The sequence below is a fragment of the Antedon mediterranea genome, chromosome 11 (genome assembly GCF_964355755.1).
Source record: "Antedon mediterranea chromosome 11, ecAntMedi1.1, whole genome shotgun sequence".
In the NCBI taxonomy this organism is placed as follows: domain Eukaryota; kingdom Metazoa; phylum Echinodermata; class Crinoidea; order Comatulida; family Antedonidae; genus Antedon; species Antedon mediterranea.
The window spans coordinates 19813351-19839029 of NC_092680.1; the positions used below are offsets into that span (position 1 = coordinate 19813351).

The 25679-nt window shown below is 32.4% G+C and overlaps 1 protein-coding gene across 3 annotated transcripts; it reads right to left on the bottom strand.

Moving 5' to 3' along the window:
- Nucleotides 1-7164: 7164 nt before the first annotated feature.
- LOC140062486 (methyl-CpG-binding domain protein 2-like) lies at nt 7165-25240 on the bottom strand. 3 transcript variants are annotated; one of them, XM_072108726.1, is made up of 7 exons: nt 25036-25240; nt 24383-24683; nt 23820-23910; nt 23100-23197; nt 15724-15886; nt 9382-9423; nt 7165-8814 (listed from the first exon to the last, which is right to left on the bottom strand). In XM_072108726.1, the coding sequence occupies exons 1-6, from the start codon at nt 25155-25157 to the stop codon at nt 9410-9412; spliced, it is 789 nt and encodes a 262-aa protein (XP_071964827.1). In that variant the 5' UTR covers nt 25158-25240; the 3' UTR covers nt 7165-8814; nt 9382-9409. The 3 variants fall into 3 exon arrangements, with proteins under 3 accessions (XP_071964827.1, XP_071964825.1, XP_071964824.1); XM_072108724.1 differs by lacking the exon at nt 9382-9423 and having other exon boundaries at nt 25036-25239; XM_072108723.1 differs by lacking the exons at nt 9382-9423; nt 15724-15886; nt 23100-23197; ... (1 more) ...; nt 24383-24683; nt 25036-25240 and adding an exon at nt 12620-14551.
- Between the last annotated feature and the right edge of the window lie 439 nt (nt 25241-25679).

Here is a 25679-nt window from a genome sequence, read left to right on the forward strand (position 1 = left end):
CTGTAGAACTGTGTAAAAACCTGTATAAAATGAAGATAGCACTTGATAATGCTTATAAGTTCATTTACACCAATAACCTTGATATAGTAATCAGTAACAGATCAGAAAAATTCCTCAAGATTATGACAATATCATAGCTTATTGCCTTTTACCATGAAGAAATGTATGTAATGATTAAGTTGCATAAAGCTCTGTCTACACTATCAAATCAAACTTCATGTGACAAAAAATGTGATGTGCCCATATATGGACCTGATATTAATGTCATAACACTACCATATGGGCATATCTCACTTTTTTTTCACATAAAGTTTGACAGTGTAGACATTACTTATGAGTTTAACAGGCTACCTGAAAGAATACATGCTAACCAATGTCACATTAAACTTGATATCATGTTATCTATAGAAATATCAGAAAAATATGATGAATTTTCAGATGTATTTATGGTAATTCCTTAATTTTATGAACAAGAAAGAAACAAGGTAGCTTGTAATTTATTGATGTGGGTATGATGACTTGTTATGACGTCAAGTAGGCATAAATATGAATAATTTATTTTACAAAAATTAATTACTATGCTAAACATTATAATTTTTTTCCAATTTCTCTAACCACGATCACAGCCCTTCAAAATTGTTTAGCAACCAAATTTTATCCTGTGGCCCATAGTTTGCGAGAACGCTGTACTATATAATATCCTTATACACTTTCAGAACATTCAGTTAGTAACAAAAGGCTGTTGGTTACCATGTAAAAAACACAATTTTTTTTAAATGAGAAAGACACCTGTTTTCATAAACGAGAGTAAAAGTTTAATATCATGGTTAAATAAAAGGTAAGTATAAGAATAACAAGACCCAAATAAGTCCCTATACTGTAAAAGTTCAATAAACAGCTTTTTCAACTGTTCTGTACGCAAACAAATAGTGTGGTTATGGTTTCCTCAGAAGTAGACAAATGAATCAACCTGCATCGATAATAAAAACCACTTTACACCTGAAAGAAATTTTATGTAGCAACCTTTTAAATTAATAAATTGCTTCTTTTAAACAACATTTTTTCAGGTTTTTTTCTTAATGTCATATATTAAATATCATAAATTCATTATCAGAACAATTGCATAATATAATTGGTAGACAAACCAAAAATTAAATGTTTAAAATGAATTACTTCATCGAACCATTAGCCTTGGTCTCCTATTGTTACAAAAGCTTAAACTGTAGCACATAAAACAAAGGTGAAAATCATAAAACACAAACTAACGTGTGGATCTGCACAGAGTACTGTATTGCAGTAAAATTGTTCTTTGATAACCACAAAAAGGTCTCTGCCAAATAATAGGGACCCTGTCTACACTATCAAACAAGTTTGACAAAAAAAGTGCGATGTGCTTAAATATGGTAGTGATATGCTCAAATATGGTAGTGATATGACATCATCATATCCATATATGGGCACCGTATCACATTTTTTTGCCACATAAAGTTAGTGTAGAAAGAGCGTAAAACAACAAAGTAACCTAAAAATCAACTTTGAGGTATAATGAATCAGAGACGTTTCAACTCATTTTCTACCCTGGCTGGGTCATTTTTCGGGGGTTGGGGACAGGGTTTAGAGCGGCGATTGGGTTGAAAGGGTCACAATTTGTAAATCTCAAGCCAAAAGCAACTTCAAACTTGACATGTACAACATTTTACAAACTGTTTTGATTGGCAATAATCAATTTAGTAGATAGGTACTTATTTATAACATTACATTCTTTGCTCTAGCAAGTGTAATGTACCACAGGTGATATAAGGATATGAACACCTTCTTCTTATTAATATTAATCACTGGGATACAAGTTGCCAATAGAAGGAAACTTTATTGTTCTTTTGTCAACCACTCTGATGGAAAACACATGATGATGATGTTAATCTCTATAGAGAGGTCAGAAGGGGACCTCCAATAATGTCTGTGATACTTTTAAAATATTAACAAAGGTTAAAATAATATAAAAAACGATGCCAGTCAATTTAAGTGTGCTTTTAGTTATACACATTGTTGAATTCTTGAAAATATGTGGATAATATGTGGATAATATGTGGATAATATGTAATAATAATAAATGAAAACTTATATAGCGCCGGTATCCTCCACCCATGTGGCGCTCATGGCGCTTTGTGCATTAACAACGTGCGAGAACATCAGCGAATAGCGACGTCTTTAGGTTGGTCTTGAAACTGTTTAGACTAGTTGAGCATTTAACTGTTGCTGGTAAGCTGTTCCATACACTTGCGGCCGCAACGTAAAAAGATCTCTGACCCCACTGATTTTTCGCTCTACGCTCTTGAAGAAGGTTTTGTGACAATGATCGTAGGCCTCTGCGGGATGATTCGTAACGATCCACAAGGTCAGATAAATAAGCAGGAGCACTGTTATTTAGGATCTTGAATACAAACAACGCAAGTTTGTACTTAATACGTTGTTGAACAGGCAACCAATGCAAATCCATCAGGACAGGAGTTATGTGAGCGTTTGATTTTGTATAAGTTACAATTCTAGCTGCCATATTTTGCAAGCGCTGCAAACGTTGTATTTGAGATTTTGGTATGCCAAACAACAAGGCATTACCAATGTCAATTTTAGAAGTGACAAATGAGTGTACAATCAATTCAGCTGTTTTCTTGTTAAGATTACCGCGAATACGACCAAGGTTCCTAATCGATATGCATGCTGCTTTGGATACAGTTGTTATTTGTGCTTCCATAGTGAGATTACTATCCAGCATGATTCCCAGATTCCGGACCACCGATGAGGGAGCGATGTTAGAGTTTCCGATTCTGATATGTGTGATGTTGATTTTGGAGATGTTACATTTAGACCCGACGATAATAAACTCTGTCTTTCCATCATTCAACTTTAGGTAATTTGTTGTCATCCAATTGCGAACATCTTCTATACAGGCTTCCATCTTACTGATTGCTGCAGCAACATCCCTTTGCACTGGATTTACTGACACATAAATCTGTGTATCATCTGCATAGAAATGGAAATGTAGACTGTGTTTGCGAATAATGTCACCAAGGGGAAGCGTATAAATGGAAAACTGGCCAGGCCCAATTACTGACCCCTGTGGTACACCATATTCCAGGCAAGCTTCATCTGAGAATGCATCATTGATACAGACTAGCTGACGTCTTCCTGTAAGATATGACTGGAACCAGTTAAGAGCAACACCATTTATGCCAATGCGATTTCTCAGACGGGTTATCAGTCTTTGGTGATCAACTGTATCAAACGCTGCTGACAAATCCAACAACACCAATAGCGTTATTTTCCCATCATTCATTCCTTGTAACAAATCATTCTGTACCTTTAAAAGGGAACTCTCCGTGCTATGACATGCACGATATGCCGACTGGTAATTCTCATTTAAATTATGCTTTTGAAGATATGGAGTAATGCGTGATGTCACTACACGCTCCAGAGTCTTTCCAAGAAAAGAAAGATTCGACACCGGGCGGTAATTTTTCAGCGTGTTATGATCCAAGTTTTGCTTTTTTATTAAAGGACGAACGTGAGCAATTTTCAGTTCATCTGGCACTATGCCGGTATTAAGAGAATGGTTAATGATTTCCGTTATTATTGGAACGACTGCGTCTATACACTTCTTCAGTATAGAAGTAGGAACTGGATCTAACCTGCATGATTTTGTTGGTGATTTCATCAGAATGTTGCGGATCTCATCTTGAGATGCTGGTGTAAATGTTGTGAGATGCTGATGAACAGCTGTCACAGGCTCATTAAATGACATGTCATCAATCTTGAAGTCGTCTCTGATGATCTTGATCTTGTCTGTGAAAAACTGACAGAACCTGTTCGCAAGATCTAAGTCAGAAAGACTATCTGGGAGAGGTGATACCTGGCGATGATGAAGGAGTTGGTTAACAATTTTAAAAAGTCCTTTCTGATCTGCTGCATGTTCTTCACACAAGCCAATGTAGTAGTTGGCCTTTGCCTTTCTTACCATGGAATTTACATTCCTCTTCTGTGCAATGTAAGCTTGACGATCTATTTCCAGATGAGAGATTCTCCATTTCTTTTCAAGCTTACGCTTTGTTCTTTTCTCAGCATAGATGTCACTGTTATACCAACTAGTGTTTGGTCGGACCTTTACTGTTCTCTTTTTCGGTGGTGCGTGTTTGTCAAGAAGTTCACTCAAAGTGGTGACATATAGTCGTACTTTACTTGATAAATCAAGATTTGAGAGCGAAGTTCCGAGATCAGACTGTGTGATATCTTTACATAATGTCTCAAAATTTATAGCATTCCAATGACGAGTTTCGATGGATTTAGTGATTACGGGTGGCTTCTTGATAAGGAGATTACATGTGATTGCATAGTGATCTGATATACCATCAATGACATTAAGGTTTGAGAAAACAGGAGGATCAGATGAACGAGTGATCAGCAAGTCTAATGTATGACCATGTCGGTGTGTAGGTGTAGACACATGCTGTTGAAGACTGCTTGCTACAAGTAGATTCCGAAAATGAATTGCATCTGCATCATTTGGCATATCCACATGGATGTTAAAGTCTCCAACGAATAGTATGGGAGCCGGCTTCAATACATAGTGATCAACCAAAGTTGAGAATTCTTCAGTGAAAGCATTTAGACTGCAACCCGTTGATTTGCTTTGAGGACGATATACTGCTACGAGGAAAACTGAGGATGCATTGCTGACTATTTCCACATTTAGCAGTTCAAATGATTTTGGTAATAATCCCGTGTCATAACATTTAACCGCTATGCTTTCCTTGTAAAGAAGTGCAACTCCACCACCTCTTTTAGTACCAGCACGGGGAGCATGTTTGAGAGAGTATCCGTTGGGTGTAATATTTCCTATAACTGATGTGTCTTCTGGTTTAAGCCACGTTTCCGAAAGGGCAACAACATCCAGATTATGTTCGATAACGAAATCCACAAATTCTGTTGTTTTGTTCCGAACGGATCTTGTATTAATACTGCAAAATTTAATATTGTTTTTAGATAAGAGAGAGTTTGATGATAAGTCCGGAAATGATAGATTGTTTTTAGTGTGTTTGTCACGCCCAGCTCTTGTACCACGCCTGGTTTTTCTTTTTGGCCTCCTTGGTAATAGGTGGATACTACAGCTACTGGAGTTCAACTTAAAAGATTGTATAATTAAGCACGATTCTTCAGGAAGTTCACAACTGTTATTGTTATTATGTAGATAATATGTGGATAATATGTGGATAATATGTGGATAATATGTGGATAATATGTGGATAATATGTGGATAATAAAGCTCTGTCTACACTATCAAACCAGTTCGACATAAAAAAGTGTAATGTGCCCAAATATGGCAGTGATATGCTTAAACATGATGATGATATGACATCATCATATCCATATATGGGTGCATCACATTTTTTTTGTAGACAGAGTTTTGGGCCAATGTTCTTGCATCTTTCATAAAGTGCTGCTAACTGATTTTTTATATCTTGACTGGTTACTTATATTCTTTGCTCAAATTTCATCCAAAACTAACTATGCTAATAATCTTGCATTCAGCGCATTGCATTTAAGTTTTTCATAACAACGCTTATTTGAGAGCACAAATTTATCAGTTTAATAAATTGTTTATTTGGCGCTATGCAGCAAAAACAGACCCCAAGATATTGGGATAAACAACACGACATAACAACATTAGAAAAAATCTTTCCGACAAATAATAGTTTTGTTTTCCTCAAAACTAATTACAATTTTCATTAGCAAACTGCAACGCTGTCTAAAATAAACAGGTGATCTAATAAATCAATGGCGCGATATTTTAGTACACAAAATCAAATGTGAACGGTTAAAATACAGGTTATGTAATAAATCCACTCAACAAATTTGGCGGTTAGGTCACACCAAGTTTATCATTAATACTGAATTCACTCGGTGCTCATGCATTTCAGACTATAAATAGACAGGTAGACGTGACTCGCTTTTGCATGTACCAAAAAAACGTTACAATTTATACTTATGGAAATCAATGGAGAAACGGTGTGAATAATTTATCATATCATTTTTGTATTAAGATATGATGTGAATTTCGCATGCTTTAAATATTTTTAAAAGGTTATGCCAAGAAATTATAATATTCCATAGACATGTCTATAATAATATGGTTCTCTAAAACTAACATTTTTAACCTCAGTTTTTTTGATAAAAAATCATGTTTTTCCACCCTTTTCAGAGACTTTATTCAGTAATATTTTCTATTAATATATATTTGAAATTTAATGCTTACATTACACATGATCCATTAAAAAAATATATCATATTTTAAACTTTGGGTTGGTTTCTACAACTTATCTCATTAAATACAGTATTAGGACCAATCTGTATAATTTTTGTTCATTTTAGGATCAGTAGGGTCCCTACCAAGGGTTACAGGTCTCGGGTTTTTAGTTGTTTTAAAATTAATTAGTGTTCCATGACCTTCTCATCAAAATTAATGTCTCTCATTGTTGTGCTATGTCAACATAATGTCAATGACGGCGAAATGTCCCCAATAATGGGGTTAGCTATGCAAACAAGTAACAAGTAAGCTATAAATTACATAATTTGCGTTCAGTTAGGACAATTTACTGTATAAATTTTCTCATTACGATCGCTAGATTATAATAATTGTGTTCATTTTCCAATTACTGTAGGACCATCAGTAATACAATGTGTTCAGCCTTGCTAACTGTTAAATCTATAATTATTGTTTCTTACCAATACCAAGAGTTTGTTAATATAATTTAAGGCCAAATAATAAATTTACATAGAGTGTATGTATTACCATTATTTATTTCCTTTTCCTATATTGCTGTAATTTGAATTTTTGTAGTTGTTTTTTTAAGGCCATTCCGTATGCGAGAACCTATTTCAACGTTTTTAAGTTTTAGTATCCTTTTAAAAGCTATTTATTCTAGACACAGCTACCATGCTGTTCACAAAAACTAGGTCACCTATTTATATCACGTGACCTTGAACAGGAATGATCTTCTTCAATTATTTTACCTCATACATTCATTTCCGCTGTCTGTTACAGTAAACCATTTCTCACTTTCAATATGTTTACTTTTATGAAACACACAAATTGAAGCAAGACTAAGAGGATGCAGGTTGACAGTTTTTAATGTTTCTACTACAAATATGAACTAAAAAAAAACAACTGTAATTTTGCTTGCATGCAAGATGGATCTGATGATAAGAAACTTTGGAAATAAGTTTTAAAAAGACTGTGGTATACTTGTTAGTAGCGAGCTTTGTACGGTAGACGAAAGGGAGAGGTAGATATAGAAGGATATACAAAATATTAATACGCGTTGAGTATATGAGCCCAGTATACCCTGTTGCGCCCGGACTATAATCAGTATAATGTTGGGTCCGATAGACCGAGCAAAATTTAAGGTTTTTGAACTTCGCTAACCTAAGACCTATCTACCTGGCTAGCGCAGAAACTTTTCAAACACCAACCCTGTGTGTGCTATCTGTTGTTTCTCGAAATAACCGTCCCGCTAGGTTATTCCGTCTTAAAGCAAAAACTCTCTATTAATTAAACATACTTTACATCATGGTCTTTCCATGTTCTTCAATGATGTAAAGTATTCTAGTAAAAGAACTCAGGCAAGGATTTGGTGTTAACGCTGTAGTAATTGTTACAATAATCGCATGCCTTTTATTTTGGTTAATAAAAAACATTTGTCAACTTTTATTAAGCTAAAAATAGGAAGGAGTATAGCTGCACACTGGTCTAAAAAAATGTATTTAGTGGACAACAAATTGACGTATAATTTACATAAGTCATAGGTCATTGCAATAGAAAGTTACCTATTAATACAAACACTGAACACTCAGGTTTACAAAATGATATGAAGCTTTTAATAGAGAACTAAGTCATGCATAATATTCAAGCATGCATTTACAGTCTTCATGACATGCATGCAGTCACCTAATTGATCTTTATATTTAATTCATTTAACTCCAAGAATATTTATATCTAAAACTAGATAAATTGGCTACTTAATTTTTGGAATGCTTTTTTAGAATAAAGAATAAAATTAAATAAGTGTATTACTGTATTATATTGAAAACAATTGTTATCACCACCACCACCATCATTTTTGGTGACATTTACTTTACTCAACATATTTGCAATGGTTAAAAAAACAAACAAGAAATCAACAAATAATTGGTACTCATCAGAATGGAAATTTCATTTCACAGGGTTATCAATTTTATTAAAATATCTAATTCTTGTTTAATTAACTGATAATGAGGGAACTTATAAATATTTAAATAATATTTGTGAATATTAAATTGTTTAATTAACTGATAATGAGGGAACAGTTTTGTCCGTATACTGATAGCAAAAAGCTATACAAACCTATTTTCTGTTTTCTGCAAAAAACACAATACAAAACTATGTTTTTGGACTCAAAATTCAGTTTGAAAAGCAATATTGCTAAACAATTTTTTATACGAAATTAACAAATATTAATATTATTAATGAAACAGGTATAAAATTACTATAGTATGGTTATTCAATAATTGTATTATTTTATTTTTAACTTATGAATATGTTAATTATTAATATCAACATATTCATGGTAGGAAGGCTGCCACCAAGAGTTGTGGTTACCTGAGTGGAGTGATGAATATGTAGCTACCTAAACACTATGCTTTGAGCTGTTGATCAAATTTGTTATTCTCCCTCAGAATTTGGTTCCTCCTCCTCCTCGTCATCATCATCCTCATCTAGTTCCGCTGAAAAGAAAAACATTTTAAATATTATGGATACCAAAAAACGTGTTTCTTTACATAGTGGTTGGTGCAAAATAAATAAATTTAAGAGTGTACAGCAGTACTACTGTAGTTTTTAAGTAAGAAAGTTAATGGACAAATAAGAAAGAGAATAATTTAAACAGTAGGATGATGTACTTGATGACACACTTTCGACAATGTATGTCATATTTAAAGCGCCTGATACCCATTCAAGTTCACTAGTTTCTTTAAATATGCTCGTGCTTGAGATTTGTTTAATAACCGACCTCATATTCGGATGTAATTTGTAAATTATACGGTAGCACCCCCTAAGTTTTGGCAACGTTTTTTATTCTTAATCTCAGCCTCATATTCGATTTTTCCAAATATGGTTGTGTGCAAACCAGTTTACATAACAACAAAATGTATAGTAGTAGTACTGTACTATGGTTACCCACACACACAATAAATTAGAAATTTTAATTAGTATAAGATTTTTTTGGATTAAAATTTACATTAAAAGGATTATATTAATGTGTATTTTATATAGAAAAATTAGTTTTAACATACTTTAATTTTAATTCGGCAAGCAATCATATTAATACTTTTTGTCTGAAAAAAATGAAACCAAACGATGTACAAAAAGTGGCATAAAATATAATAAAATTGTACTACAAATGGAAAAAAACAAAAAACTATTGTAAAATAATATTCTACACACACATGCTTCAATTAAGTAATATAAATTAACTGTGATGGTAATACTCTCATCTAACAACATGTCTGTTACCACCACGTGAATAGAATCTATCGTAACAAAGAAATCAATATTAATTTTACATACTATGAACTGTATGTAAATATGTATTGTGTTCATTATAAGAGAAGAGAAGACATGTGTGGTGAGTCAGAGTTCTCGTACACTGGCCTGGATTAGCAAAGTTTACATCATAACAAACTGTCGATCAGTGCAATTAAAAATCATCATCAGAGTGTACAACAAAGATGTACAGAATGATCATAAGCAAACAGAGCTTAAATTGCATGGAACAAAAGAACAATACCATCTGTAGTAGCAATAACTACTACACAAATTATTTTCCAGTGTACTAGTCGCAGATGATGAGACAACCTACACTTAAATGATACTAAATGCTCGCTGATTACACGTAAACCCCGGGGCTTTTAAATTGATTGCTTTTGTTCTTGTATAACCAAAGAAATACGATGAGGACCAATTAATTGCGCCAATTAGTATAGGCTGATAAAAGATCATACAGCGCAATGTAGGATATTAATTGCTCTGATAGTAGATATCTGTAATTGTTATTCTAATTCTGCTAGAAAGATAAACAATTACATATTAATCAATTTAAAATCGTTTTATAGATTTATTAATTACGTACACTTCTTTAAGGATCAAAATGACAATTAAAACAAATCTTTAACCAAATAAAGCCTTTTAAAGGCTTTTACAAATGATACTGACGCAATAAGAAATATTAATTTGGTCTTCGGATGGGACGTAAAGTTGTTGGTCAAGTGTAATTGCACATTAGTGATCATTGGCCACCCAGTGTACTGTAAATTAAATCATTTAATTAATTAAAAACATTAGTTAGAAATGTTAATTTCATATTATTTAATAATAATAATAACAACAAAAGTTTGAAAAAAAAACAAACAAAGGAGTATTTTCAAGTATCAAATATTTCATAGTAAAGAGAATATACATTTAAAAAAATAAAACAAATGAAAGCACTCAGAAACTGAGTGAAGTACTATTGCCAGAGAGGGTGCATGTTGATATTTCGGCCTATGTTAAAAGAATACAAATTTGTCTTTTTTTTATTGTGAAGTTATTATGATTAAAAAAAAATTCAATAAGCATGTTCTGTAAATATACAGTACTTATTTACACCGAAAAATTCAGAATAATAACTTCAAAATTGTAGGTGCTATTGTGCTAACAAACATACAAAAGCAAGTACTATACTGGGCAAAAGTTTGCCAAGTAAAAATAGATAGGCCGTAATTCAGTTTTGCACCAAATGCTTGATTTAGAAAAACAGTATATCATTAAAATTACATTGTTTATAAATACACTAGGAGAGACTTCTGACTGGGCTGGTTTGGCATCAATAATGAGAAGAATAATTATTGGATCCATTAGAATGACAATTTATCATGAAACAGCTTCTATACAACATGTTATAATAATTAACTATATAGCTAGATTGGATCTCTCAAAATGCTTGGGAAGCCATCGGATGTATTCTGTACACCAGATCATGCTATCAATATGTAGATGTAGGTTGCATTCATTTGCATTCACAGTACAACACTGTTCTAGAATAAATCTCTTTAATTATTCACATAAACTTTTAATTCTAACCTAGATAAAGGTTGAAAATAATTTTCTAAAATCTTTTGGATTTTCGTTGGATACTCACCACTTTGTTAAATTTATTTTATTTTATTTATATTTAAATGTTGTTTTGTAAAACATTGCAAAATAAACAAACGCAAAAAATTACTAGTAATAAACATACTTTTTAAATAAATCTTAAAAATAGAAATGTTGAATATTTGTTGTTGTTTCTTTTGCCTATCTGGATTTAAGTTTTTATTGAAATAACACTAAACTAACAGACTATACATTTTGGCAATTTAAGCCTACATACAGGTCAAATTAGCAATTTAAGCCTGGTTTCCATAAAATCGCTACACGACAGAGCGTAGCGATTCTATGGAAACGCTAGAATTTATCGGGGATCTAGTACGCGAGCGCTAAATATTCTTTGGTACACATATACGATTCATCACCGACACAATCGGCAAAGTTGAACATGGTTGAACTTTGCCGATTTGACTGCGATGAATCGGGGAGCCTTCCCGATTGCGTCGGCGACATCTGCGCGTGTAGCGATTTTAATGGAAACCAGGCTTTAAATGATGGGTACCTATCTCTTGTATGTTAACAGTAGTGAAAACTCATGAGGTAGATTTTGCTGCATGACGTCACAGCACATTTATGGTGATGGCTGTATCTTTGCTACTGTAAATCAAGTTAGGTATACTATTACTGTGGTAAATGCTATACACTCTTTTACTAGGTCCTTATACAGTAGAACTCTAGGGACAACCTCAGGAGTGTGTGTCGCCACAAAAAATGTGTAGTGACTGGACTGAAGATTAAACGATTTTGAGTATGAAACAAGAAATATTTCTTACTAAAAACGTTGCTCAACCTTTTAACGTAACATTTGCCAATGTCGGCAAAACAAGTTTATCCTCAGTATTTTCAACAGGGTGTAATCTGATAGTGTTTCTCAAATATCGAATTTAAATAACTACCCGCGCAAATGAGCAACTTTGTAAACTCGACAAATTTGTAAGTACATGCTCGATGACCCAAAGCACGTCTGAGAAAAAAGAGTCTATGAGATTTATGCACCTCTGACAGAAATGAGAATTTGTAAACTCTTATATCGAAAAATGGCGTAGTTCATAAATTGCTGACTGAGGGCGCAATTTGTTTACTTTGTTCGTAGCTAAAAACGATTTTTTCGGTTATGTTTTAGACCCTATATTTCAAAAACTACAAGTCAGATTTTCATATTTCTTTTTTTATTGTAATATAGATACAAAATACAAAAATTAGTTTGAAAAATATTTCTGAAGATCACTAATTAAAACTGTTACAGTATGTCAACAAGTCGAGCAGCATTTTTTTGTAAGGACTATTTCTTGTCTTAAAACTGTTATATCAGCATTTTCTGGGTTTTATTGCTTTCAATTTCATTACCTTGTCTACATAATGTCTTGTTCTTTTGATGAACGGGCAACCGACTGTGATGTTATATTTTTTGTAGCATCTTTCGAGCTAACGACGTGTGTATTTTTCAGTGCTTTAGCTTGCTGCTTCCATTTTGTAAGTGTAGATTTATGGATTTTCAAATCAGGAAACTGTTGACAGGTATTTTGAAAGGAAGCATCATCTTTGTTTTGTTGTAGCCATTGTAATACATTTTGTTTAAGCGTGCAAACATCAAGTTCTTTTTTCACCAGTGCCTTCCAGCGACAAAAGGAACTTACCGTTAGACCAATATAATGTTTTAATGTCTCTTTATACGTGACATCAGCGTTATGTGATCTTATGAATTTCATAACCTGTTGGCGAAAGAACTTCTTAGTAACCACACTTTGTGTAAACGTCTGTTCTTGTATTTTCGCATCTGTATTTAATTGGGTTTCTAAGTTCGTTGTCTGGTGGTTATCCACTGGTATATTAGTGGCAGAAACCGATTTTCTTAAAACTGTTATATCAGCATTTTCCGGATCTTTAGATATTGATTTAGTAGGCCTACTTTGTCCTTTTGATGTCAATTGATCGCTTTCATTACCTTGTCTACATGTCTTGTTAGTGTCTGGTGCTGTGTCTTGTTCTTCTGATGAACGGACAACCGATTGTGATGTTATATTATTTGTATTTGCAACAGTAGAATCCATTGTCAGTAAATCAGATAGTGTTTCATTATTTGTTCGTTTGTTATAAGCTACATTATCAGATGTTTTTGGCAGGTTACTTATTATATCCATTTCAGATGATGGTGAATTTGAAACAATTGAATGTTGTGTTACAACTGATTTCATTTTTCTTCTTTTTAGCAGTTTTTCTTTATTTTGTTCAACTGGTTCAATTGGCTGATGTGCTTGATCTTGCACAGGTTTATGGGTATCAAGTGTATACACAGCTATATAGGCAGGTTGTCCTGACATGGTTGGTACAGACACCAATTTGTCATCATCTGATTCTATACAAGCACCTGTCTTATTATTCCTTATACAGGAGGTATAATGTCTAGATGATGTCGTCATTCCAAGAGGTGCAAGAGTTGACTGTAACAAATACTGTACATCTGAACCAGTGACAGTTGGTAAAGACAGTGTGTTTGATGTCAGACCAGAGACATCACTTTTTAGTCCAGGACTATGATCTATTTGTAAAAGAATTATCAGCACAGACGGTGCTGTGTGAATAACTTTTGTTTGTAATGCCTTGTTGAATGTACAGGCAGTACATAAAAAGTAAATACTATGAGGTTTTGTTAAGGAATTTAGTAGTGCTGTGTGCATGGTTTGTGTATCGTTTAGTCTCAAAACATAATGATTTGATTGATCTATTGTTGTAGATACATTACCACATGAATTGCAGGTAATGGTTTGTTCCAATGTGATTTTACATGGATCAGTTGGCATATGTTGTAATAATGTTAACATGTACTCATAAGCATCAGACTGTTGGCCCAAATTGAACAATTTGCTATTGTCTGTAATTTCCTTCAAAAGTTGTGCAGAAAAATTAGTGAACTGCTTGTAGTCATTACATAGCAGAGTCTTTTGTAGCAATGACGATTGTTTTTTGCATTTGGTGCTGTAGAAATAACTTGCAACAGAACGCAGAATTTGGATGACTGCATTATGGCAGCAATTGTCAAAGTCATTGTGTAGTGGAATAGGTCTTGCCGTATCTAAAGTTAAAACAGAATGAACAAATGTTTTCACTCTCAGTCATTAAGACATGCAATGTTGATCAAAATGTGATTGAAAGACCTGACAAGGATCATTAATAATATCATGTCACCAATTCAATGGCCCTAAGGGTTGCAAGATCAATTCTCTGCTTCATTATTTTTTTTTTAGTTTCCGTTTTTATAACACTTTTATTGAATTATTACTGTACTGTATATTAAAAATTATATTTTTTATATACAATGTACCTACAGTATGTCAAACTGTAAAATGGCGAGTACAATCAAGAACATTGTTCAAGGTACAATATAATAACAACTAACCTTTACGGTTTGTGATGTTATCACTACTGCATATCGCGTCTAACTATTACAGTATGTTAATAACATAGTTCTTTATGCTCTGATCAATACTATAACGTGTATCTGTTTTTATAATAGTTGTCAATGATGTATTATAATTATATTAACAGCTACAACTTTAAAACATTCCCAATTCAATTAATCGGTCCGACTCTGAATACAATATTCACACATCAAGTTGTCTAGGGTCAGAACCTATACAGATTGTCGTACATTATGCATGCATGCCAATATTGGTTTCAAAATTGTTGTTACATTTTGAACAAAAGTATGTTTTATTTATTAATCAGTCCAACTTTTCAGTCTTAACAATGACCCTTTCCACAATACATAAATACCGTATTAAAAACTGAACTAAACAGTAAATGAAGAGAAGTATTATTTAATATGAATATTATTTCCAACTAACTATTAGGTCTATGAACTTGCGTTCAGACACAGATCTGTGTCATTCCTATCAGAAATAAAACCACAATACAAAACCTATTTTGTTATATATAATTATATTAGGAGAGGGGCAACAAACAAATACTGCACAAATCCTTTTCTGGATAATTATTGGAGCAGGTGTTCCTCTGATACTCTGCTGCTAGACTGAATGTTCATCTGATCTGATCATAAATGGTTGGACACCCACCCCCATCCCCATCCACGGCCTATAGGTTGACAGCCACAATAAGGTTTTGACCATTATTCAATGATTATTGACAGTGAATCATTATAATACCTGCCTAGGTTGACATCCATTTATTGAACAAGATATTACAGACTCTGAATATTATCAGCAAATGTTTTCATAGACTCTCTTTTCCCAGACGTGCTTCGGGTTTGAGCATGACCCGTTTAAATTTACAAATTCTCAAATCTTTCAGCCTGTAGTACTGAAGCTTCCACTTGATATAGCTTCTTAATGCTTCTGTCCTCTCGAACATACAGTAACTGCCTATAAAGGCACGGCGCGAAAAATGTAATTAATAAAAATCAGATCAGTTAATTTAATTTAAAAAAAAAATACCTTCGATGGCTTCTACATCCCCTTCAAGTACCTTCTGTAATCGTTCCCGTACATCTCGTACCCGGTCCTCTTGGTTTTTTATATCGGTTTCATTAACGACAAATTTGATACACAAAGGTTGATCAGAGTTGATGTAAACGTCTGGATTCTTTTCCAATTGAGACTAAACATTCAATAAAAAAAGAAATTCCAAATTACAAAATGAATGCTATGTTCGTCATGGCAGTTAATGATGTTATATGCAGTATGACAATCATCATCAAATGAAATACGTAAAGAAATTGTAAAAAATATTACAACAATTTATTGTACACAAATAATTTTTATTGTGGTAATCGGAGATAATTTTCATTTCAAAAATTTTATTAGCAATAAATGATAATCGATGAAGTCTCTGTAAGAAACACACTGTAGTTTTATGTTGTATTATTTGCTAAATCGTTTTATGAATGTTTAGAAATAAAAGGTAGTTTGAATACTGAAGCATTTTGCTATACGGCTGAAAATGTTCACTTTTGCAGTGGCGTAAAGGCTATGAGCGCTCACTGGCTAAACCCAGAGGCCCCGCAGCTAATAGGGAGCCCTCAGGAGGGCCCGGAGGAAAAATAAAGGCATTAACTTATGATACTGTATATCGTACTGTATTACTGTACAGTAATATAGTACCACAATAGCAATACAATATGCAGAATTATATACTGGACGTATTATATAAATACTGTAGCTTGAAAATATTCTTTCACATTTTATTCATAAAACTCATAATGTTAAAAGCATGCTGTCTGAAAACTGTTAATAGTACTCTGGACACATCAGATACATTAACATTATTATAGGAATTGGCAATGATGTGTATTCCATGGGGAGTTACTATATTCATGTTGAGCAATAACAACGCAGCAGGAATCGATATCTTTAACATTGGTCACATTCATTTCATACAATGTTGTACTGACAATGACATGGTTGAAAGATATACCATGATCAGTTAACTTAAAGATTGTCCTGAAAATGTTTTTTTTTATTTTTTTTATTTTTTTGTTGAATATGCCATTTTGATGTTCCATAATAGTTATCCAGTTTGACCAAAAATTGGAGTGAAAAATAATATTTATTTACCTAAAAAAAAAGCAAAAAATAGTCATATTGGCTGCCAGCCAATGAATGGGTTTTTGGTTGAATTTGAATAATTTGTCGCAGAAAAAATTGGAAGATGTACACATGATGCACAAATAAATTAAAAAACTGAGGTTTTTGATTCACGTCTAGTAAAACATTTGCCTAGTAAAAAATAGGCACAAGAAATGGTCTCTTTCATGGCACAAAATTTAGATATTTTTTATCATTTTCTTTGAGAAAAGAAAACTGATGAATTAATCTGTAAAGCATTTTTAATAATTTATTTGTTGACTTTTTGAATGGGTGAATCGCACAAAAAAGTGGTGCAGAATAAAAAATAAACAAAAACAAATGTTGGAAAACAATAAAGAAAAATAGACTATTAAAAAAATAACGAAACATATTTACAGTACAATGTTTTACAATTTTACTTTCATGTAATATAGCATTTTAATTTGCAGGAAAAAATATAATAATGTAGAATATGATATTAATAAAATTGTAATTGTACTTTTAGTTTTACAATGAAAAAAACCACTGTACTTTACTAGCCAATTGTAATTCAAGTTATTAAAAGTAGAAAAAAAAGAAATATATAGGGATATTAAAAGACTATTATGTTTTTAACGACTGTGCTTTAAAACATTAAACATATTTATTTTTTCCAAATAGTAGATGACTCTCTGAACTGTGTCTATAATTTACAGGCAAATTTTCTAATAGTCACATTATGCATCATAAGGTTATATAAACCCTAATAACTGTGCCACATATGATACATATGTGACACAGTATCTCAGAATTTGACTATGCTACTGTGAAGATAATGAGAATTGGATGGAAATAGTATAATCAATAGTATATTTTACATGCATTTAGTAATAAATTATTTTATGATTTTGAAAACAAATTCATACTCATAAATATTTATGTCTGAATGTTAACTGAGCTCACACTAACAAACTATTTTTGACTTTGAACTTTGAAAAGTGTGATGTGCCCAAATATAGTAGTCATAGTGATATGACATCATCATGTCCATATATGGGCACATCACATTGTTTTGTCACACAAAGTTTGATACTGTAATGTAGACAGATTAAAATTAATGCTGATGAAACATGAGAGATGAATGAACGAACTGATCAATACCATTTCCAAGCAGTGATCACCGACTTTAATATTCTTGTAGTGTATCTATAAATGAATAGGCCTATAATTAAAACCATCCAATATTTATGACTTCCTTTTTAATGATTTTTTTTTTGCATCTACAATCTTCGCATGATTTAAATCTTCTTGCCATGATAACTGACAATCACCGTTACTTCAACCTTGATTCCGCATCAATAACAAATTAAAGATACAGATTGCGCATGCAGAACAGTTATTTACAGTACATCTAAGAATAAGATACGCATTAGAATGCAAGTTATTCAAAGCTTACATATTATTGAATAGATAAGGTATAACGAGGTATTTACGGCTAACTTAGTAGAATGAGCAATTACTTATTATGGAACGCTTTACAATTAATCAATATTTTCTAATTACATATCATCAGCGGACTTAATGGATTCATAGTTCAGTGTATTTAAATTATTTCTATTGTGATAATTAAGTATTAGTTTTTCAAATCGTAAGTTGTGAGGCATTTCTAGAGAAAAATTTAGCCGAACAATTGATATAAAAATGACTTAACGTCACAGCCCCTCCCCCGATTTTCAAGCCGCCTCGGTTTTTGTAAAAAAAAAATTTTTTCTACACCCGGAACCATTTTATTGCATTAAAATTGATCCTGCGTTGGGTAAGCGTTTAAAAAAAGAAATGACAATGAATTGAAAGGAATAAATAAGTACAGTTTTATTATGTTGATATTTCTATATGCTACAGTAGCATTGATCCAAATGATTATGATTGGTGTACAGTACGAAACCATAACTCGCAAGCAGCAATTAAACCTAATAACAATATTTTTGGTTTCTTTTTAAAACAAAAACTAATCTATATATTTTAACACAAACATCAAACTGAATGTTTAAAAGTAAATCAATAATATTATAATAAATGCAAATGTATTTGCAGATAATTAATAAAGTACTGGCTATTATTTGCAAACACAAAGCAACTAGAGTAGGTGTGCGCAAGACAACTGTGACACAAATTTGTGAATTTCTTTGTTATCAATAGTATATATGAAGCATTGTATTTTGCGAGGTATTTTCTTTCCTGCTTAGGGAGTACTGTACTAACATTCTTCATACCAAGAAACTTATAAGATATTGTCCGAGATCATAGCAGTAGTTAGGTGCTAACAATATCTTCTCACAATCGCACTTTCTTTTCATAACAATAACTCTGCTCTAGTTTTATATAATTTATCTTTGTTTTGGAATTTGGATGATTTGTTATTTTTATTTTTTATTTTTCTGTTTGTATAGTAGGTTTGTTGATATGGATGAAATATTTCCAAAATAAAAGAAATTGAATTATTTGATCATTTATTTTCTCAATTCATAGAGCAGTTGCACTGTAATTCTACCGGGCGGATGCAGTATGACTATTACAAGGCGCTGAAGGAAAAGAAGTATGCACATTTAATTTAAAATATATAAAGCAAAAGATGTAAGGACGTGTGGCGCAGTGTGTTGGACGCTGGATTAATGATCGTGATATCGTGGTTCTAATCTCTCGCCGCATATGTATCCTTAGGAAAAACACTTTTATGGGTACACGGTAATATCAAGATACAACTTCACACTGATACTAGCTGCATTATGGGAGTATGTTTCCATACATGTTTGATCCAAAATGACTGGTGTAATAATGTGCAGCGCATTAAGACCTTATTTAAGAATGAACTATTATTATTTTTAAAAGGTAAAGTTTCTACAAATGCTGTCTAAAAAAGACTTTAAATTGTCACAAATTCCATGATTAATAGCAACATTAAATATGGTACCACTTTATTCTGCCTGTGAGAAGCTCAAGGTACAGTACCACCTACAGTAGCTGCAATGCAATTGTTATGGATAATACATTTTATTTAATCATATTTTAAAATTCTGTGAATCCATTTTTAAATAACATGTAGTTCATTTTCCATGCGTTAATAATGTTCATACCTTACACTGCATATTACTGTTTTATAATATACTTGAAGCAACGCTTTATCCCCATTAAACATTGTTTTCTATACATGTTTACTGAACCATGACCTGGCTGTATAATATCCAATTTCCATAACATGCTAGGCAATATTTATGTTATTATATTCCAAGATTAGCAGACAAATGTCAGAGTTAAAGGCAAAAAATTATAACAAAGAGATAAAGGCAAGCATTGCAACTATAATAATGCAGTATGATAGTTTATTCAAATGTTTTTAATTAAAGACTAAATATAAAAAACCATATGTTCAAATAATGTTTATACTAGTAAGTAAACTACAGCGTACAATAATGTATGTTTATAGTATTCTAATAATGGTGTTAATGATGGATTATGAGCAATTTGGGCTCCCGTCTATTTCATTCTCATGGTAACTATTTTTGTTGTGGAATAAATAATATTATTTTATTATTTTAAATTAATACTATTTCTATTTTACAGAATACTAATTTCAAGAATTAAAGAACACTGTAGATCTGTATACAATAGAATATCTTACATACAATTTCATAATTTAAGACAAGAATTCTTTGTTAAATGTTATTGATGTACAGTAAAGATGGTAATGGTATATGTTAGTACGTGAAAGTATTGTTATGATGATGGTTGTAATAATTGAAAAATCTATAAATTACAACACCTTAAACTTGGAAGTTTAGATGGAGAATTATTCATGTTTTATTAAAGGAGCTGGGAGAAAATAATATTATAGCAAAAAGAAATACTAAATATGGTTAATTTATAAAACTGCTAGAAGTTAGTGAATTTATAAATAGATGAAGTTGTTTTCTGACCTTCGAAAATTTTAAAATGGTTAAAAGGTTTATGAATAAGCAAATTACATGACCTTTGCCCTCAAAGAATACCTAAACATTGTTGATAAATTTAGAACTAAGTGTATGAACCAATAAATAACATAATTAAAGTATTGATTTTATTGAGAAAAAAAGTTCAAATGAACTTGTTTTTCTAACACTTTGTTTATATTTGTATATTAAAAGAATAGTGCATTGATACTGAACATTGTTACAGTACATCTTACTACAGCCATAACGATAATGATGTTAAACAGTAATATAATACTAATTAATGAGTATTAAAAATATGAAATTACAGCAAACAGATACTAATGAAAGCAACAAGAAAAAAGTGGTTTAAAATATATACCGTACTGACGCAGGTATAATCCCACCCCCCTTGAACATGAAATCACGTCAAGTTTGGGGGGTGGGCTTATACCCGAGGATCCAAAAATGCAGATCGTCAAAAACAGCACATGTACACTGTGTATTCCACCATGCGAGCGAGCTGTAGATCTTCGAATTAATAGGTGGGCTTATACCCGAGTGCCTCATTTTTCATGAAAATTAGTCAAAAGTCGGGGGTGGGCTTATACCCGAGTATGGGGTTATACCCGCGTCAATACGGTAATATTCTTTCAGGGAGCATGCATATTTTCCCCTTTACTAAAACTAGGCTTCTTTCTAGACTTTTTTACCTTGATATTTTGAAACATTTCAATTTATGATGTGTGGAGAATTTTCAATAAACTAAACAAAAATAAAGACATTCTTTTGTTTTACAATGGATGTATAAATTTAATTTATTTTAACAATTTATGTTTTAAACACCAATTTCAGGATTATCAGTATATTTATCTGACATTTTTTTAATGTGAAATATATCTTTATATCACAGTTCGATTCCATTTACCATATATTATGAATTATTACTTTGTCCTTTAGATACTAATAACAGCGTTTGTTTTTGGAAACAAAAGGGCAAACCAATGCTACAGACTTTCATACAGTGTCATTGTCATGTTTTTATAAGCTGTATTCGTGTTTGCTTATTTCTAAATTGACAAGCTGTTCATATAATAATATTGTGTCTATATGAACAAGTAGTGAGCAAAAAAAGTACAAATTAAAAATACGAATTTGAAGAACCACCACCAATCATTTAAAAACCATAAAATATTAACATGCTTTTTATACCATCTGTAAAAACATCAAGAGGGCCAGTGATGGGTCAGGGCTAAGTCATAATAATTATCTAGGCCTGTGGCAATGACTGTAAGACCATGGGGGTCAAACAAAAGAACTGAGCTACAGTTATTATACCTAACAAAATTGAGGGAGATATTGCCAGAAAATGATATTCAAATTTATCAGAAACATTGCAATTAAATGTCTATTATACTTAAACTGATACTTGAGATTAGGTTGTTACGGTAACGAATAATAAATCAATAATGTATACAGTACATACATTACTGGATTTTTTTTTGTTTTGTTTTATAAGAATAAGTGATTACTAATGCATTTTGTAATGAGTATCTTATTGTTCTATTACATGTTGTAATACATTACATTAATTCCAAGTAGGTGACTTATGGCATATAACAATGATCTTGAATGATTTAGGTCTTTATATGAAGTAGGCAATGAAAGTATGATAAATATAGATAATATAGTAGATAATATTTTAGATAGCTATTTCAACATCGAATTACTGGGCTTCTGCCTTTATCAAGTTTCTTTGTCTGTCTGCTGTTATTGATTGCTAGATTAATCAAACTTCAATTTTTTTGATGAGATTTTCAGGTGTACAAAGCCTATTCCACACACACCATGCATTTGTGAAGGGCGCTCATCACCAGCCAATCACACTCCACTGCTCTGCATTGACGTGCGTGAATGAACACCCTCATGATTATATGCACTGGGATAACATCAAATGAAAGGCTGTGTTTAGTGCATTCACCACTGATCAAGCATGAATATATACTCTACACAAAGAAAGGTCACTCAAGTCCATGTGCCTGATCCCTTGTGTGCGAATTACAAATAACAAGTTTCGGCCAACAGAGGGCGGTATTAATGTTTTTAAAATACAGAGAATACATTGTTTTTTTGAAAGGCCTCTGGTTTAACATTCTCAAGTACCCTCCAAATCTGGGTAGTTGACTTGTGGCTACTTATGCTCTGGGGCCCCTTAAGCCTTGGGGCACATGGGTTTAATAACCAGTTAGCGCTCATAGCCATTATTGCCACTGTGTATCAATAAGAAATAAGGTACATTACCTGTGATGCATTCTGGCCTGTGATTGGTTGTGTGCTCAGGTGTAAACTGGATGCAATGCTTTGTATTAGACTTTCATCTGACATACCCGGTCCTACACCTGAATTGTTAGAAAAAAGATTGATTTTGTGAAAAAAGAGAATAAAAAAAATTAACCAAGAACATGCATCATTTCAAAAGTAATGCATGCACGCGGTTGTTAAGATGGTATACTTATTATTTATTTATCTCACTAATATGTACACAAAGAAATATAACAAAGTGAAGGATGGGACCAACAGGTGGTAAACACCTCTAAAACAGACCAGTCCCAATTTCACAATAAGCCCAGTCATGATCAGTGGATATGTGTGTGTAGGCAACCCCTTACCCGTCTCAAAAGATGTACTAGGTTCTTTAAAGTGCAAATGAGCTAGATGTGTACACTGGACCTATGGTTTTAGTCCTTATCCGAGAAGACTCGTTCTACCACCAGAACCATGGAGCGAGTGAGCCTCGAACCCCTGCCGATGTTATGGCTACATAATTATGGTTCCACTATCTTAACCGCTTGCCCCCTCACTCACTATAGACTAGTGCTATGTTTAACTAGTCCAACAGACAACATCAAACTGGGCTAATATGGAATTTAAATCATGACTCATTTGTTTAAATAGTAGGGACAAAAGTTCAACATTAATGGCTTGCGATGAGGATGATACCAAATGACAAGACCTACTCACTTGTGATTCCTTCAGGTAGTTCCATCTGTATTAATAATTCTTCTGCTATGTCTGTTGCGTTTAAACCTTGTAATCGTTTTTCCCAGAACAACTAAAAAATAGGAATTATTATCAATATTATTTAGAAAACTAATACAAAATAAGTGTATGTCGTCATGCATTTTCAAAAGCACTATTTAAGGTTTTGAAAACGTCTTCTACCACAGATACTCACACTGTGTGTGTAATTCTAAAAATAATAAATTAAGTTTCATTCCAAGTGAAAAATAAACAGTTAAATATAATTAGAAACAATTAATTTCCAGAAAATGGTCTTCGGGTTGTTTACATTTTTTTTATAGTTTTATTAGGTACATAATAAATTTTTCCCGATCCAATTATTGCTTAAGTTATGGCATTATAATTGCCTATCAAAAAAAACAATGTTTAATTTATATTTATGTATATTTTTAATATAGAATGAAAGAATAGTGTAAAAATGTGAGGGTACAGTAAATAAATAGTTTAAAAACAAAAAAAAATAAAAATTTAATTCTTTCATTTCAAATTTCAAGAATACATACTTGTTTAGGTGATTCTTTCGTGTCCGGTTTGACATCGGTTTTGATCTTGTTGGCTGGATGCCTTCTTACAGTCGTAACTGGCTGTTTGAAGATGGAAGCTGTCTGCCTTATCGGAAGCACCAATGATGAATCGTGACGCGTACCTTTGTTGTAGTCATAAGAAATGTTGCGTAACCGCTTGCTCTTACGTATTCCTGCCGATAGTAGTTTACCTGTGCGGAAGTCAAATGAACTTAGGTCCACTGCATCGCCAAGAAATCTTGCAAGCTGTGGTTTGCTTCGGAATTTCTTTCCACAAGGACTTTACAAAAAGAAACAAATATATATTTTAATATGTTTTAATCAAAAATAAGCAGGAACCATTATTTATATTGTCCAGAAAGTATCTAGAGACTAGGTCCCTAGGCTTAGGCCTAGGTATTTATTATAAATATTATAAATATAAAACAAAACAAATTTGTTAAACTCAAGAGCCTACTATGTAGTTTACGTTCACGCCACCCTTGCTGGATTCTAAAAATATTCTCTAGACCCGATACAACTAGGCCACCACTAGGCTAGGCGCCGCCTACTAGGCTAGCTAACCTAGCCTCTATACTATATATAGAGGCTAGCCTAGCAACTTAATTTAAAAGGGGAAAAATCATTTGAACCTGTAGTAATAAACATCTGATTTCCCGGCTGATAAGCCTGACTTTCGAATAACTTCTTCTCTACTCCATCCTTTTGGCAACGCACCGCATTCCTCAAGTCGTTTTTTGTCAACTTTATCCATGTTTTCCTCGTTTTTTCCTTTTTCTGGGGGGTATCCGCGGGAGAGAGACAGACACACATACAGCTCAGTGTACAAAAAAAATAATAAACTCGGTAAATGACCTTTATAAGTGTTTAAATCAAAATTATCAAAACTAACAAATGCTCACTACATGATTATATTTTAAATTTTTTAATAATATTTTAATTATAAAAAAAATACTGTATTAAAGTATTAATTTATTTTTTGGTTAAATTTGTTTTCTTAATAAATTCAACAAAACAATGCACAGAAAGAGGATTCATAATATACTTTTTTTTTTTGTTGCCGATTGGTGGCGCACTGTGAGCGAGGTAATTTGAGGAGTGTAATTTTGCACAAATCCTGGTTCGGTTATAAGAATTATAATTTTAACAGCTTAGGGAATTCTAATTCCTATTCTAAATCCCAAGATCTCAGATTAGCACGATTTAAATATTCCAATCTAAACATAGATAACTTTATTCGTCAACAATGTAACATTGTTGACAATTGTCTTCCTTC

Coding starts and splice junctions, on each gene's coding strand:
- LOC140062486 (XM_072108723.1), bottom strand. CDS start 14,094: ATGTTAACATTATTACAACATATGCCAACTGATCCATGTAAAATCACA.